The 19,334-nt window shown below is 35.4% G+C and overlaps 1 protein-coding gene across 1 annotated transcript in view; it reads left to right on the top strand.

The window, feature by feature from the left end:
* LOC122800919 (probable cation-transporting ATPase 13A4) overlaps positions 1-19,334 on the top strand; it is an 846,809-nt gene that overhangs the window by 523,108 nt on the left and 304,367 nt on the right. The window contains exon 18 of the mRNA XM_044070278.1: positions 12,132-12,256. Within this exon, the coding sequence (XP_043926213.1) occupies positions 12,132-12,256 (125 nt within the window). The remainder of the gene's footprint in view (positions 1-12,131; positions 12,257-19,334) is intronic.

Here is a 19,334-nt window from a genome sequence, read left to right as displayed (position 1 = left end):
ACAGTGAAAACTCCCATTTTTAGCCATCTTTTTAGAAAGCAGGGTGTTATGCATACTTTTCTCATTCAGAGCACTCTTCAGAGGCTCTTGAGGGTTAACAAGAGGATGAAAAGATTAACCGTGACTCTGTATTACATGAACACCACTGCACAATACTTGCAATGTTAATCTGTCAGAGTGTGCAGCATTGTCTGGGGTATCTGCAGGTCTGCACCATGTGTAAAGTCCTGTAGGATTCGCACCAGACTATCTGGAGTGTCTAAAGGTCTGTACAGTGTATAAAGTCTTGTATGACATCTGCACCACTGTCTTTGGTATTTGCAAGTCTGTACTATGTATAAAGTCTTGTATGACATCTGCACCACTGTCTTTGGTATTTGCAGGTCTGTACTATGTATAAAGTCTTGTATGACATCTGCACCACTGTCTTTGGTATTTGCAGGTCTGTACTATGTATAACGTCTTGTATGACATTTGCACCACTGTCTTTGGTATTTGCAAGTCTGTACTATGTATAAAGTCTTGTATGACATCTGCACCACTGTCTTTGGTATTTGCAAGTCTGTACTATGTATAAAGTCTTGTATGACATCTGCACCACTGTCTTTGGTATTTGCAGATCTGTACTATGTATAAAGTCTTGTATGACATCTGCACCACTGTCTTTGGTATTTTCAGGTCTGTACTATGTAGAAAGTCTTGTATGACATCTGCACCACTGTCTTGGATATTTGCAGGTTTGAACTATGTATAAAGTCTTGTATGACACCTGCACCACTGTCTTTGGTATGTGCAGGTCTGCACTATGTATAAAGTCTTGTATGACATCTGCACCACTGTCTTTGGTATTTGCAGGTCTGTACTATGTATAAAGTCGTGTATGACATCTGCACCACTGTCTTGGGTATTTGCAGGTCTGTACTATGTATAAAGTCTTGTATGACATCTGCACCTCTGTCTTTGGTATTTCCAGGTCTGTACTATGTATAAAGTCCCATAGGATTTGCAGCACCTCCCAGCAATCATCTTATTCTGTGACCCACCTGCACATTTGTCATCCCCTGATAAATTTAAATTTAAACTAAATGTCTCTAGATATCACAAATGATGTAGGAGCAAAGGATTCAGTATTGCATTTCCCAAGATATGGAAGTTGTTTCCTTTGAAATATGCAGAAGTAATATGCCTCTGGAATTACAAGTTTCTCCAAAACTTGTTGTCCTGGTCCCCTTCAATAAACACACCTTACACCAAATGACATTTGACGACCTTTATGAAAATTCAATAAACATAACTTTATCGACCAACTAATATTTTCATTTATTAATCACAGCATAAACATTCATATAACTGTTAACTTAAGGCAGCGTGACCCCGCTCACCCCAACCAGGTAAGCACCATCCTTATCTCTGCTTGCTTACTTTTACTTAGTAAGCAGCGTCCAACCACTGACTTGCATTTCCTAACTCATTAAAATGAACCTCGAAGACCTGAGGGGAAACAGAAGAGGGACAAGCCTGTCCCTGTTCTCTGCCTCCCAGAATTATAACTACCACGCAATCCCCAATGCTCCAAAATGGGGAGCGAGGGTGGGTAGCAAGTTCGCACAAAAATGTGATTCCTTACCCAGTTACATTCTCACAAAAAGTTATTAACCCCCTCCCTACCCTTCCCTCATTTCCTCCAAATCATCCTACTCCCCTATTTAATCCCCCCTAACTAGCTTCTTTCCTTACCCTCATAAAACCCATTACTACTTTCATCTAAAAACCCATCTGAAGATGTCCCTGGACAAATTGGTTTGTACCAAACCTCATTTCTCCCAACTCACAATAAATACCACTGTTATTAGGATAAATCCTGTTACTCAACAATTTATCTATACAAAATATTCAACTCACTACTGGACTCTAGACCTAGCTAGAAGCTTAGCATTTATTTTATTCACTAAGTAACCATATAGGTGTACTGACCCATAAAGGGCATTTTTTCTGTTATGATCTAGGAAATACACTAAAATATTAATCAACAAACAAATCAAAACATTAACTTACATGGTAAATTTCAGAATTCAAGCACATTCAATAGAACAATATACATTCATTAAATCATTTATTCTTTTTACAGTTGCTTGCTTAATCTAATTGAGGGTCACAAGTTAAGCAGTGCATATCCAGGCACTTAAAGGACTAACCCTAGTTAGAAAAACTAATCCTAGATGGATACCAGCTAATTTACCATAAACACCAGGTATATGTTTTTAAATGGATACAGTCTGAACATCTCTACCTAATAGTACTTCAGAGGAAAAGTTTCAGCATAATGACTTCTAGGCCTTATAGGTGCCGTGCTTATTCTAGAATAAGGACTTCAGCCCATGCCATTTGTCTGCATAAGGAAAGGATTATAAGGCTGATAAAGGTATGCTGCAGACTCTCATATTGGGGGAATGCATTTGGGAAGCTGTTGCCAACTAACATCTGGCCAATCAGCATAAGCTTGAGGCTGGGCCAGCCTGTTCCTGGGAATAGCCATTGCTATAAGACAGATTGGAATAAAGAGTCCTTTCCCCATCTGCTCTCTCCACATCATCTTTCCTTTGTTAATAATCTGAGAGCCATTACATATGGAATGGAATGACTGAATTTCATTTGACTATATTGCAAACATGATCAGTCTGTAGCCCTATTCCCTTCACTTCATAACTAAAACTTTACTACAATACTAGTAACCAATCTTTAAGTTTGAAAATTGACAGTATGGAATGGCTGTAGTTTAACTGCCAACTAATTATGTGGAACTTTCTCTTACACTGTGTTAGATTTTATATTACGGCCCATTATCATAGATTTACAAATGCTTGCTTGCTTCCGTAGTTCTGACAATTCAGAAAATAAGCGTGTTTTCATTATTCTTGAACTCATCTGTGACCTCTGTATCCCTTTCTTTCTTAATGTAATCAGTACTCTGACAGTCTCCTTTATAAATCCTTACATTCAAACACAAAATATACTCACACCTAAAAATTCACACAAGAAAACTGTCTTTCCTATGAGCTATCAAAGCAGTCTTCAGTCAAGAGAATAGTTTAACTACCGCTGGTTCACATACGAGAAATACGGGCACTTAAGGAAAGGATATACGAGCACGGAAATGACATCAGAACTAGGAAGGAAACTAGTGCGCTCTATAAGCATACCTTAGTTTGTCCTTTTCCTCCACTTTTTAAATTTGGTATCATTGACCTTGTAAATATAGATCCTAAAGGAGGGGATGCCAAGAACGTTCTGTTACAGAAGGAAATTAAATGGCAATTGAGACTCAGGTCTAACATCTATCCCGGGCTTAATGAATATATTAATATCAAAGCAATTCTAGTAGGTAAGGCCAATAGTGTATAAACTCACACTAAAAACACACAAAAAAACACATAAAAATATATAAGTATTTATTTTGATTTATGATTTTTGAATACTTGAACATAAATACAATTAAGATTCTTATTTATATCACTTTTACAGGCATATGCATAAGTACATGAATAAACGCATATATATATTTATATATTATTTATATATTATTTGTATAACCTTTACTGCATTAGGCGGTGTTAAATGTTAACCACAGAAGTTAAAAGGAAAAATCTTGTTGTGCATTGCTTATATTGTGATTTGAGCATTTTTAATCATTTCCTTATTTTTAAATTGCTCAATTGTTTGATTTTAATTGAAAAATTGAAGGGAGGGTTTATGTATAAAAACCATCTGTACCAGTGGGATTTCATCTGATGAAGTTTGCCTTGCAGCAGACGAAAGCGCTCATTGTTGATTGTACTTTTATTAAAAGATTTGGGTCTACCTGGTGGAACGGAGTATTTACTTCACAGTTTCTTTTGGACAATTTTGGTTATTGGTCACATACGAGAAATGTCATGAAGCTCACTTTAAGAAACATTTAGACTACAGAACAGTGTTCAGACTAAACACACTGCTGTCAGATTTAATTTACACAAAAAGTACTTTGTGATGTAGAAATATAAAAGCATCTCAAGAGTTCTGTTGCCTATCATCGCATTCATGTATTGTGTTCTGCTGCAGTTTGCATTTTAATTTAGTTATCTCTGCTTACACTTGGTATCTGTGTCTAGAAAAGACCCAACCCTCATTAGGACAACCCAAACAACAAATCAATTATAAAGATTGTGTAGACTGTCAAGTGAAGTCTACAGTTGGCAGGGTCTGTCAGTCTATGTCTCAAAGGTCTTACACCTGTGTACATTTATGAGCTTAAGTTTGGTAACAATTCCAATTTCCTTTCCAGCTGCAAATAGAAGTATGGTATAGAGTTATTTGTAAAATTAAATTTAGTGCCGTATCATGGACGAATATGTGTCTGCTGTGTATGCAGTGTAAGCCATATATGACCGAAATTAATTACAATGTATGGATACAGATTCATATTCATATTTTTGGTTCTAAATGGCCTGTTTTCAGAATCTCAGAACAAACTGGTAAAGCACAAGGGAAAACACCCACAGCAGACTTTGAACACACGTTTATTCAATGATTAAGCACCTTCATCCATCAAATGATAGACTTCTTCAGAATAACAAGGAAATGAAAAGTGCCAGCTTTTATAACAATGTAAAACCAATCTAACTGGTACTGGTACTTTAATTAAGACAAATTAACTTTTAAAGCTCCCTGCTTCCTTAAATAATATCTAATGTTTACAGACAGCCACACTTTCATTTAAAATAAAAACTTTAGATGCCTTAAAAACATTGAAAAACAATAAATATATTCACATAAAATATATTCTTAAAAAACAATTTAAATAGCAAACATTGATTTCAATTTCAAATAACTTGCTATCAAAATAAATTCATTTAGGCTGGGTGTATTCCCTGCATTGCATCTTAACTGCCATTTTAATTCTTTGTACTCAAGGTATAGATCAGATGGCCTGCACCTTGGTCCCATATTAATGCTGTCAATGACTACAAATTTGAAGGAATGTGATGGAAAACTTTTTATATGTTTATATAAGGCATTATATTAGTCTTTTTTTACCAATGTCATATACATGTTGATACAGTCTGTTCCTAAATTGCCTAAGGGTTTTGCCAATGTAAAATCCTTTACATTGTTGGCATGTAGGTGTCTAAAGTTGTTTTTATTGATAAGTTGTTATTCTGAAGAAGACTATCATTTGACAGACGAAAGGGCTTAATCATTGAATAAATGTGTGTTGAAGTCTGCTCTGGGTGCTTTTCTTTGTGAATCTCAGAACAAAATAAACTGTCCAAGCAAACTATTAGTAAAAAATCAAACTAATTAAAAACAACAAGTGTACAACAGTAGCCAGTTGTTAATGTGAATATTCAAAAACCTTTTGTTAAATACTTCTGTCCTTCAGCAAAAGTAGGACGTTTTCAGAATGAAATGTCATGAAAACCCATCCATATTTATAAGTAATAATAGGTAATATGAAAGAATAAGAAAGTAATTACGCATTGTTAATATTATGCAAGAAGCCAAGAATTTCCAGATAAAAGATGTACAAAAAGATTAAGAGAGAAATTAGAGGAAAGAAAAAAATACATGCACAAGAAAAACTGTCAAAAGCTTCAAATGCAAATTTGTGTTCATTAATACAATGGATTCATAAAAAAACATTATGTAGACCAAGAAGCCTTGGGCTGTTTGTAAAAAGAAGTGACTGAGAAAGTGTGAAAATATAAACAACAAAAACTAGAGATTTTTGAAAGGTTTAAAAAAGAAATATGGACAGGGAAAGAAAGAGAGATCTGATATGATACAATATTTATGCAAAGCATAAAGCTAAATTAATCAACACATAAAAGACATTCAAAGAGATATGCAGGCAAATGCGTCCAGATATGGAAAATTTCACACAAAAAAATAAGATCATAAAGGGGGAACATAGAAAAGAAGATTAGTAAAGTAGAAGTTGAACAAATAGAAGCTAAACTTATGGACTGTCTGCAAAGGAAAGGATCTAGTGTAGAAAGTTTAATACAGGTTATGTCATAACATGATGGAACAACAAGTCCTCCAAGTAAGTTGAAATAGGAGACATCTGAAGATGAAGTATGGACATGGGAAAGGAAAAGAGATTTAATGTGGTGCAATATTTACGTAAAGGAGAAAGCAAAAATATTCAATACAAAAAAACTGCACCAAAAATATTTGAAGAGAAATACAGGCAAGCATATCTGGATATGGAAAATTTTATAATACAAAAAATAAGAAAACAAAGGGGGAAGCAGAAAAGAGGATTAGTAATGGAGATGTTAAAGAAATAGAAACTTAAGTTATGCATTACCCTAGTAGTAAAAGATTCAGTGTAGAAAATCTAACTGTGGTAACATCACAGCATGATAGAACAATGAGTCCCCAAATTAAGGAGAAATCAGTGGAGAGGGAAGAATCTAATCAGGTGCCATATAAAGATAGTTTGGAGCCTTCAGTAGGAAACCAGTACAAAAGTTCACTTGCGTTTGCACAGCAAGGGAAGGAACAAGAAACTGTGGCAACTCTGATGCAGTCAGTGTTGTGGAGTGATAGGCCAGTGAGTTTCCATATGAAAAAGCAATGTATGACACAGTATGAAGCTAAACAGAATGTGCCACCGGAAGATGTCTGAAACTTTCTGTTGAATGCCCACTGGAAATGGAGAACAAAGAAAATTATCTAAGAGAAGAGTTGCTTGATATAATAGACATGGGTAGACATATTAAGATCAATGAAAGAACTAGATTACAGAAAGTCGATAAAACATAAAAAGTTAGAAATTTGATAAAACAAATGAAAACAATAATTAGAACTGCTCCTAGAAATTCATGGGATATAACATAAGTAAATTGAATATATTGCTGTGTAGCTAAATTAATAACAGATAAAGTCTTACCACGAAAAACACAGGGTAGCAAGGGAAAAGAAGGGGAGAAAACAAATGCCATCATGGAAATATCAAATATAGACAACTACAAAGCGATTAAGACAAGAGGTGTCACTGTTAAAAGAGAACAGAAAAGGGAACAGATCAACAAAAATACTCAGAAAGATAGATATGATAAAAGCAATGTGTAGTATCAGAACAGATCAGGATCTGCTGTGCACTATCACAAATAATAAACTAAAAATGTCAGCACAGCAGAAAAACACAGAAGTTAAATATTAAGGAAAATTACAAAATAAGCAATTTATTGATGACCCAAAAAAAATTATAGAAAATTGAGAAACAAGGCAAAGGAATTGAAACACCTCCAAAAGGAAGACATTTTGGAGAAATATCAATGAAGATCCTGTGGAACATAAAGATGGGAATGAATAGAAGAAGTAACAGGAAAAATAAGAAGTTCAAATGTACAGGATATGAAATGGGATGAAGCAACAGCCAGAGAAACTGAAACAAAGTTAAGAAAAGCTCCTAACTGGAATATCCAAGGCCCAGATGCTATACCTAACTTCTGTTTCAAAGTATTAACATCTTCATATGAAAATGTAGCCATGAGTAAGAAGTATTTATATGCATACCCCAAACAGATTCCTACCTGGTTAACAACAGGAAAAACAATACTCCTCCTTAAGACCGAACCTGCAAGCTATCCTAAAAACTATAGACTAATAACTTGCCTTCCAATAATGTATAAACTATACACTGGAATTTATGCCAACAGAGTTTATAATCATTTAGAAGAAAATTCAATCATGGCAATGAAACACAAGGGTAACAAAAGAATGTCATATGGAACAAAAGATCATTTGTTGTTAAATAAAGTTATAATGGAGAATTGTAAAAAGGGGGAGAATCTAAGTATGACATGGGTAGTCTACAAAAATGCATTTAGCAGTATCCCACATTCATGGATAAAAAGAGTGCTTAAAAATGTTTTAAGATACACCCTACACTGATCGATTAAATTACAGCGACCATGAAACAGTGGCAAACTACTTTGCAGTTAAGCCATGATAAAGGACAAATTATTATTCCAGGAATAAAATTTCAAAGGGCGATATTCCAGTGTGACTCTGTCACCACTTCTGTTTTGTCTTGCCCTTAACCCATTAAGTTGTCTACTTAAGAAGCTAGGTAATGGCTACAATTTGGCTCCCAGAACACAACAATGTATAAAGTCTTCTTGTCTTCTTTTTGTAGATAATATAAAACTGTATAGTTCATCAGATGAGGAAATGAAAGCACAACTACAAGTGCTCAAAACTTTTCATATGATTTAAGAACGTCATTTGGTCTTGATAAATGTACAAAAGCAACCTTTAAAGCAGGAAAGCTACAGCACCAATAAAACATCAGCCTAGGACAAAAATGTGATATCAAAGAACTTGAGCAACAGGGAGTATATAAATATTTAGAAACTGATGAAGGATCAACAATAAAACATGAATAAATTGGAATAAAACTTAGTAAGGAATGTTTTAGAAGACTAAAATTAATACTGAAAACACCTCTGACATCTAAGAACAAAGTCCAAGCTCTAAAGCAATTTGTTCTTCCATTCCTACCTTACAGTTTTGGAGTGCATTTCAAATGATGTATGCAAATCTGTGTATACCAGGACTATATAGTCCCCATTAATTTTATCCCTGGAAGAAGGTACGGGCTTCCTCAAACTTTATTACATGTATAGATCTGCAATCACAGGACTGCATACATATCTGATGACCTCACAAGACCCAAACATAGTGAGTAGAATAATCTGAGATGACTTCCCTGCTTAGTTTAGCAGAAGCATATCTGTGTCAAGTGGGAATGGAAATCAAACCAGAAGTAGATAAAAATCAGGCAGCAACTGAATGTGACAAAAAAAAAAAAAAGAAAGAATATAAGCTGAAGAATCAGATGAGAAGGCAAGAAATGTGAAAAATGCATACATATAGTTGCAAGCACAAAAAAACTCTTGGAACAACCTCATATCAATCAGGATCAAATGTAGGAATGGTTAAGGTGAGGTGAATTTAAACCAAAAGAGGAAAGGTTAATAATGGTGACCCAAGATAGTGGACTATGCACACATTGGTTTACAAAGCCCTTTGAAAATGTGTGAGAAACAGACAAATGTAGGTTTTGTAAAACAGAACTGGAAACAGTCACACATCTTGTTGCTGGTTGAAAGGCATAATAATGTGGCAAGACAGTTACAGTGGGGATTGTGTACACATTATAATACTGAAGTAGATGAAAAACACTGGAAACATGAGCCACAAAGCATTATAGAAAATGAAGAAGTTTATATCATGTGGGATCATCCATTACCAACAGTTCAAAAGACAGATACAAGAAAACCAGATACAGTACTCCATGAATAAAAGGCAAAAGTAGCATTGATCAATGAAATTGCTACACCCAGTGACTACAGTGTTTTGTGTACTGAGAGACACAAAGTCATAAAATACCAGAATTTACAGTCAGGAATGAGGGCAACGTGGAAGAAGGATACCCAGACAGTTAGAATGCTAGTAGGAGCAACAGGTCTTATAAAAAATAATTTACAATCTTACTTAGCTATGTTACTGATGTAACTCTGTAGGAAATGCAGAAGGAGTCATTGCTGGGAACACTACAGAGCACTTCTGGCTGACATCAAAGATTGAAACAGTACTAATTTCATGAACATTAATCATTTGACTTAGGAATGGGGTCCATTCCCGTCATGGTATTAGAAACCCAAAACACTTGGAGAAATTAAAAAAAAAGTGAATTATACTGCTTTTCCACACATGTAATACTGCGAGAGAACTGCACTGCTTCTTCACATCTGCAATACTGTGAGTAAGCTGCACTGCTTTACCACATCTGTAATACTGTGAGGGAGCTGCACTGCTTTACCACATCTGTAATACTGTGAGTGAGCTGCACTGCTTTACCACATCTGTAATACTGTGAGCGTTCAAACAACATAAAAATATTCAAAGACTTTTTCATCAGAGGGTGTAACACACCTTGAACTGACATATACCCTGACTTAAAACTAACTCCAAGGTTGTACTGGGAACAGGGAATACAATTATTATCTCTTCCCTGTGCAGTCTCAAAGCTATAATATAAAACTCCCACTTGCGTAAAGGGCAAAGCTCCTCAAATTACCACTCAAGAGGCATTCACTCCTGCAAAAGAAATAATAGCAGCTGTCCAAATGTTTCTTTATGCTGCTCACTTTTCTCTTATTGACTCATTCAGATTAACTTCAACAATTTCTGATTCACGGATGTTAGCTTTTCAGTTTGTGACTTTGTCATCATCATTTTAGTAGACGTGATTGTGCATGTCTAAAGCAGAGTCATACCGCAGATACTGAAAATTTAATCCTGAAATATAAGTTCACAGTCACTGGATAAAACAGGCGGTCTGGAAAGAATTCAGGAGTGATTAGAGAGCAGTTCATGAGGTTGGAATCTGCATGTGTCATATATCAACATCTGGACTCAAATGTTAATAAACAGCCAGTAGTGGTCAGGAGCTGACATTACAAAGGAATACGATCTAAAATAACATACTGGTCATAATTGCAGAACATGACCAGCTCCTAAAGATGGAAGATGTAGCCCTAGTGCAGAGAATAAGGTACTCCTACAGTTCCAGAGTTTTTGGGAGGTATGAGGTCGGTTATGGTCTGCATTAGGAAGGATGATGGGGAAAGATGATGATTTCCCTAAATTTTGTCAAGTATAAATTGGTTGATTTTTTAAACTCATCAATTCCTATTCCATGGTGTTAAACATATATAAGAAATCACTGCCAGTGCGACTTATGTGCTAGGATAGAGTCCCATCATTTGGTCTTTTCTTTTTCTCCACCGTTATGCAATATGGAAGTAGTGCAAACAGGAAATGGGATGTGGGTGTTTTGCTGTCCAGGAAAATAACATTTGTATTCATTCCAAAAGAGGAGACTCTGACTACAGGCTTCATTGACCTCAAAGTTGTCTGACCTGATGCTTGATTAAACCTAAGGGATAATATGTTGATAGAACAATTTTTTTTTACTTAAGCATAAAAAATATTTGATGACCATTTTCTTTAATTCAAGGGCACAAACCCCTTTCCACAGGGAAACTCATGATGCCTGTGTTGCTAATGAGCCAGTGATGGTCGAGGGCTGTGCATTCTTCACTATCATCCCAACGGGATAGATGTTCTTTGTGCTGGTACACTGCAGTGAGTGCTACGTCACATCTGTTTCTTATTTTTGTGTTACTCCACCTCTTTTGGCTTATTTAATAACTGAGTTGATAGCTCCAGTTCTGGATGTATTGTACTACAGAACTCCTTGGAAGTAAACCCTGCCTCCTATAGGTAACATACCTAAGGGTAAAAAGCTGACATGAGCTGCTTTCTGGGTGCAATTTTATTTTTATGTTTTAATTGAAAGGAGAGAAGGTTTACATGAAAGAGATGATTTAGTGAGGTACAAGAATTGTCTGTTAACATTTCTGAATTTTGACTATATATTATTTTATATAATAAAATGTTTATTGATTGACAATTTATTATTATTATTATCATTATTATTATCATTATCACATCATCATCACCATCATCCTTTTTCTTATTATTATTACCGTTATGTGAAACGGTCTAGTGCAAAGGTAATAAATTAGTGTGGTCTGTCAGTTTTCCTTGAATGGTAAATATATGGTGTTTCCTTAAACAATTCTGTCTTACTTTTAGTTCATAATCTCATTCTAAGATGAAGATCTAGCACCCATATTCGCCTTACTCTTATGCTGTTACAATGATTTTCCTTTTTTCAAAACTTCTTAACTTACCTCTCCAAGTCATAAATATCACAAATAGCCATGGAACATCATTAATCTCTTTCCTTGAGACTGAGTTGCTAAAACATATGACCTGTATAACAACATGAGTAAATTGTGCTACGAAATTTGAAACTGTTGCAGTTTCATATAATGCAGGATGAAATGGAACATTAACTATTTAAGAAATAAGATTAAAAAATGTAAAGCATATCTTTATACTCTGGCTCAGGTAAAATCTTTGGTGAAGTATTATCTCATCTTAAAATTTAACCATATAGAATTTTCTTTTTATATTATGATTAGTAACTTAAAGTTTATCTTTTTAAGGGAAACAGTAGAGTCGGATTTAACATTTCTTGGGCTGTTGATACTGGAGAACAGACTAAAGCCAGAAACAGTGCCTGCATTACGGGAACTCAAGGATGCAAGGATAAGGACTGTCATGATCACAGGTAAACATTATGCTTAATACTTAACAAGCAGTTCTTTAGTTGTCATCAGAATTGCAAATAAGTGCTCAGCTAATGACTTATACTGGCTAATGACAGAGGTGGAGTATAGTAATATTAAGAGTAGTAGTATACATGAAAATAGGCAAATAAGCTAACAAAGGAGAATTAGTGGTGTATTGAGCCCAACCAATTTTTTCAACTTGCCTATATGTAATGATCCCCATTTTTCATCCTTTCGCCATATTCCACCGAAGTTAAGTTCCATTATGTCACACTAATGAGCTGTAATCTATCCCTATTTTGACTAGGCTATAAGGCCACAGCGATCCTCTCCGTTAAATCAGGATTGACTATTCTACCTTTCGGCCTTTAAGCTGTGTTCTCTGATCCAGGCTCCCCACCCCAGTTTTCCTGTTTTACTTCAATGTCTCAGTCTGATCACTTTCAGTATGTCAACCCAATAACATATTTTGTAACATTCATGTTCTAGCTCATCAATATACTTAAAATATTATGAAAAAATGTTTCTTATATCAACATATTTCTTTCTTGAAAAACTTTGGTTCTGTTATTTAATTCATTACTTCTTATATCAGACTTTCCATTAAATAATATTTTCCTGCATGCTTTATATTAATTTAGAAAAGTACAAATTCAGATAGTATTTTCAACCATAATGTGTATATAACAACTATACCATAAAACATACGATTATGCAAACACTGCATTAAAAATACCCCTTTAACCATACCCTTCATATACACAACTGCCTGTCAAAAATCGCATTTACTTTCCATTAATCATATAATCAGACATCTCGACCTTACCTCTTAGTTTATAAAGCAAGTGGTAGTATCTCCCCTCCTAGCAATCCTTCTAATAGACTTAAAGCTCTATCCCACTACTAAGTGTTGTACAGGATCCTGGCAAGTGATCTCTGCTGGGCATGCTGCACTATGAATGACCTCCATACTCTTTCACCTAAATAGAACCAGTAATAAATATTACAGTTAGTGTGATGGCATCCTTTTATCCCATTGGACATCAAGCAGAATACTTCACTGGCAACCTTTAAAGCCTCTGTGGATGACTGAATGTGTGACCACAGATGTTAACCTTGGTTGTGTGGGGAAAATATTCTTTATGGGGGACATTGTTAATCTCCCACCATTACTAAGTGACATGGCTGAGCTTCTTGATGGTCTCATTGGCCATAGGCTTAATAAGAACCTATAAAGCTATGAATATTCCCTTATTATTGATCCACTATCGTAAACTCTCTCTGTCTCCTTCTGCTGATAGTTCCTCTAATCTCCCCCACTGCTTTATATCCCATCATTCCTCCAGAATTTATCTGTATTTCATTCCTCATTCCATTACTTATTCATCTCACCCACCCTCCAACATGTCTGTTTCAGATCTTTTCCAAATGCATTGCTTTTGAATCCATTACAAACTCTTTTTTACTGATCTTACCATGAACTGCAGTTCACTTTGTTTTTTCTCTAACCCAGCTGATACCCCTGACTCAACACCAAACAAAATGAAACAGCCATACATTTTTCATCTCTTTCCCATGTGTTTCTGATTACATAGTCTCCTTATCCGGCTGCATTAGTTCCATATGTGTATGTTACTTTCCTCTTCATATTCCTAACAAGCCACTGCCATTCACAGATCTTCTTCTTTTAATCACTTGGGTGTTCTAATACCAATGATGTAACTGTTGCAGCTTTGCTTGACACACATCCTACCAACCAGCTGTCTTTCCACTTATCATCCTGTTCTTTCTCTGATTCGTCCATCTATTCTGTAACTTGGCCACTTCCTCATTTGTCTCCCTGTGCCATAGGTCACCACAGATAACTTCTCATTACCCTCTTTATCTGTGACCAGCTTTGTTTATACGGCCTCTTACCCCCATCTATAATCCCTTTTGTGCTCCCTCCCACTTTTGTGTTATGTAACCTATTAGGAATAGCATTATTAGTTAACCACATTCCTTCTCTTCAATGAACCCTTTCTTTCAGGTCCTCATCTCGAAGAATTCATTCCTGTTACATCTCCTACTCATCATAACCATTTCCCTCCCCTCTTCCACATCTTATCTTCTAGAATGTTATACATCTTCCCTCCTAAAACACTTCTTAGCCTGTATTTTTCTGAGTCTACCCGTCAGTCCCATCCTGACCACTTCCTGATATTCGTATGTATACCTGCCTCCATTCCCTCAAACCACATCATAATTCCATTTTCCTTCCTCTTTTCCCAGGTTCAACAGTGCGCAACATCAACAGCTGCTGCATTATGCCTGAAATCTGGCATTCTCTACTTCTCTAATTCCTTATGTATCCTCAGCTTACCTTTACTGACTTTGCCCCATTTCCTTCATTAAACAAACCTGTCAAATAACATTTTAATTTATTTGATCTTTTTATCCTTAGGGCAAACACTACATGCCCCATTTGGTATAAAACCGAAAGTGCAGTAATTACCTTGACTACCTCAGTTCTGCATGTCAACATATTAACCTCACCTGACCATCTGTCAAACAAGTACTTAACTTTTCCTCTTGACTCCTACCAAGTTTTAACAATGATATCACTTAATGTAAGGTATACCCTTATCCCAAAATATGTCTCTCCCATCTCAGAATACAGTAAGCTAATTTTCTTATTATCTCTTTCCATCATAATTACCAAGGCTTTATATGGGAGCAAACTCCTTTCATAGTCTGTAACAAAACCATGCATGCATTTGTAAACAGATCTGGACTGCTTGGACCATCCTCCATGCCCCTTCTTCACTCCCTTAAAATACATCTATCAAAATAAACCTATAAATAGTGGGCATCTATGGAGTATTCGCCTGCATAATTCCATCTGTCTATACATGTTTCTGTTAAATGCATAATTTGAAAACAAGGTCACTTAGATGGCTTTGCCAGTTGACTTTCTCAGTAATCAAATGCAGATAAACAAATAAAACAAAATGAATGATTCCCTCTTTCTATGCAACTTCAATCCTATTTCATTCACTCCAGCCCACTTCCTGTCAGCGATTTTCTTACCCTACCTGTCAAAATATCTCTTTCATCCATATTATAATACTTATTTTCCTCCATTTCCCTGGGTTCAAACTCTAATCTTTGCCTTGTACTCCTCAAGATGCCAACGTATTACCACAAATGCAATGTCAGATAAACCTTCTCTAAATTATCTACCTCCTACATATCTCCAGCAGTCATCTCATTCACCAGTAGCCTATCCAATCTATCTGTTTACACTCATCCCTGGAAAATGTGAAATATCTTTTATTTCCACTTCTCCTTTTAAATGTCTGTCAGTACTAAATCCTCCATTCCCTTCCATAATGATTCTATAATGAAATTCCACTGTCCAATAAATGTAATCTTGAAAATACCATACTGAAACTCACTCCTACTTCAACTTTATTCCCTCTCTTAAAACATGCATTCTGTCAGAATCTTTGCCACCACTGCTATCTGTAAACCACCCCATAAGCAACCTATCCATAAGCAACCTCCAGCTACTTTCTCCAAAGTGCATTTTATACCCTGCCCTAATCTGTCCTTTATCAAAATTTCCACTCCTCTTTACTCACACTTTTAGATACCCCCTTCTCTGTAGTTTCCTCACCTTACTGGATCTTACCTTTAGTTTTTTGAAACATTATAATATCCACCCCCCTTTCTGAAATAGTTTTGCTATCATCCCCTTGTATTTTTTTTTTTAGGATTATTATTCTCTCTTCCATTCCAGACAACCACACTCCGGTCTCTCACCTCTGTTATTACACTTTGACCCTCCCCTCACTAGGCTTCAGGAGACAGACCGGAAAGCCTTTTGTGGGATCTTTTCAGATTATTCCTTTTTGTCCACCTGCAGTGAAACCCCTTGGCTGTCACTGGCCATCCCCAGCTATGACAGCTCACAGCCTACTACCCCAACAACCCTTAGTTAATCTTAAACCATCTAGTTTCATAAATAGATTTGAATCTGCTTAAACCCTTCTTTTCAAATATCCTCACACCCCTTCCTCTATTCTTCAGTAATAAATATGCCAACTAATCTAACCTCCACCATCTCCATGTTCTCATACATCTATCTATTCACCCTCAGCTGGTCACTGTAGCTACCCTTATTCCATGTAGTACCTGATAATCCTTATACACCCCCATCTCTAATACCCACATCCTCCCCTTCTTCCAGTTACAATCCCTATATCATATAGCCTATACTTCTACCTGACCACATGGACCCAAACCTCCAGCTACTTCAATGCAGTATAACCCCAAATATATTATACTTTCCGATTACTCACACCACACTAATCATAGATTCTTGCATGTCCTTCCATGATCTCACCCTCTTAAAATCCACCCTTTCCCAAAAGATGCATTTGTGTCCATCTCCAGTTACCACTAAAGCAGAGTCAATTCCATCCCAACTCTAAAAAAAAAAAAAAAAAAAAAAAAAAAAAAATCTTCTGAGAAACATCTTTATATGTGGCGTATTAGCATCATCAAACTATAAAAGCCCATTATGCCTCTTCAAACATTCAGCCTTAAAATAACATCATTCCCCCAAAGTCAAATACACCTCCCATGTATACTGTTTTACAACGAGAGCTTCTCCATAGACACTGATATTCATGCCCCTTTGAAAACACAATAAAATTGTGTTACAGTATTGTACTGCTTACACACGTCACCAAATATTCCTTCCATACAGTTCAACCTCCCAGTAAACAAATATATCCAAAGACCAATCTGCAATACAGTGTTTTACCAAGAAAAAAATGCTTGATTATTCCTAACTTCTACCTCTTATATGAAAAATGAGAAATAAAAACAAACCACGTAAAAGAATAAAACCAGCTCTTTGTAAATAAGTCATAAATAAAAGCAAAACTAAGGAGGCGATAAACACAGCAGGATAAAAGCAAAAGAAATTTAATGGAGTATGAACGCTTTCGCATTGCTTCCACAATGCTTCTTCAGTTACAAATCAATTACAATCTTCCTACATCATTTTTTTAAAACATTAAGGACCAATCAATTATGTAAAGCCATAGTCACGCGGTATCTTTTTGTCACATGACTTTTCAACTCAAATGCTTACATACTGAACTTATGTATTTCAAAAATTAGCTAAACAAACTAAAATACTTGCTATGAGTGAGCAAAAACACATCTAAATCCCACTACAATAAGAATAAAATAGCACTTTATTTTTCCTGTTGAAATTACACAGATTATGGTCAAGGAAACAAATGTTTACAAGCACACCATCAGATGACAGTGTAAAACTTATAACAAACAGTCTTCGCAAAGCACTACAATGCATGAAGAATAAAATAATAATGCTCATGAGAAACACATGAACAAGTTATCAGACTTACCATCTGATATCATCCTAAAACAGGTGAAGAAGAAAAAACATCTCAAGGAATTATAGAGCATAATAAATCCGAAAACAAATTAGTTGTTCAAAATGTAATGAGCCTTAAAGTTACACCTTAATGGATATGCAAGGTCAAGACACTGATATTATAAAGTCAAGGGTGCCCTCTAGTGGTAGTAAACATATAACAAATCTTTCAGGAAACTATAAAGCATGTTATAGTAAATTAATGTTTATAAAAAACATGAAAATACTTTTGAACTCACCATCTGATAACAACATAGGACAAATGGCGTTCCATATCAAAGTACTCAACACATGATACGTTTCAAAACCAATGAATAGCTATAAATGTTGCAGGCATAAGGTTTTCATGAATGATACAAAAATCTACTGATGTTATATTGTCAAAATTGCCATCTGGTGGTAAAACACTAAAATTGCTAGGCTAAACAAACACAAAAATATGTCTAAAATCCATTCAAAGCCTATAGCAAAAATAATTAAGAACTTCCCATTTTTCTTAATGGAGTTTTCAAATTTGACTCATGAAGACATAAGAAATGTCTGTAAGCCATCCTAACTGTGGCATAAAGCATATAACAAATCTCACATAATACTAGAAAACATAGCAAGTGAAAACAATGAAGCTCATAAACACTCACAAAAAAGTTTTTCAGACTCACCATCTAATAGCATCATAGAACAGATGACAATCCATTACAAAGTGCTTCTGAACATAGTACGTTCCAAAATAGTTTGTTACCCTATGTGTTCTAAACCATAAAGTTACACCTTAGTAGTTATGCTGAATCAAGGCAATGATATTATGAGATCACTAGTGCCCTCTGGTGGTAAGGCATGTAATAGAACTATGAAAAATACTTCCAAGATGTAATGAATGGAAATGAGAGATGCTCGTGAAAACACATAAAAGTATTTTAAAACTAGCCATCCAATGCCAACATAAAACAAATGGCAACACATTTTAAAATGCTACAAAGCAATTTTGATTCCAAAACAAATAAATAGTTCAAAAATACCTTATGCCAGAAAATACATCTTAATACTCATGCAAAGTCAGAGACACTAATCTTATATAGTCAAAAATGCCATCTGGTGGTAGGACACTGCAATTACTAGATTAAATAAATACCAAAATTATGAGTCAAAAATCCATCAGTCATAGTTAATATAATGTGAGTCCTTAACTACACCATTGAGTCATGACTGAGTTATAATAAAACTGCAAATTGCTCAACTAAAATACCTATCATATTTGAACTACCTGACATATTTGTCCAAAATAAGTATTTGCAATATTGGAATAAACTTGATCTTATATAGAAATATCTGTACTCCCAAACTAGGATACCCTCTTAAACCGACATTTGAGTCATGCGTAGTTTGTAGTACTGAGCTGACTGCTAGCCGTAATATGCTCCCCATGTTCATAAACAAATACTACCCAGCACAAAATGCCAATAGATGTATATCTATAAATACAAACACATCATCTAATAGTCTGTCTGCTAAAAATGGCTTGAGGCAAACACTTTCATTTAGACCATGTTTCCTGTCAGATTGAAGTCTTATTATCCACTTCTGCTCCTCTTGTTCTGTTTTGTTGTTCATATTACCTAATCTAGTGC

This window comes from Protopterus annectens, chromosome 4.part1 (genome assembly GCF_019279795.1).
Source record: "Protopterus annectens isolate FY-2018-M chromosome 4.part1, PAN1.0, whole genome shotgun sequence".
Taxonomy (NCBI): domain Eukaryota; kingdom Metazoa; phylum Chordata; order Ceratodontiformes; family Protopteridae; genus Protopterus; species Protopterus annectens.
The sequence above is the reverse complement of the archived record's forward strand: the minus strand, read 5'-3'. Positions and strand labels throughout refer to the sequence as shown.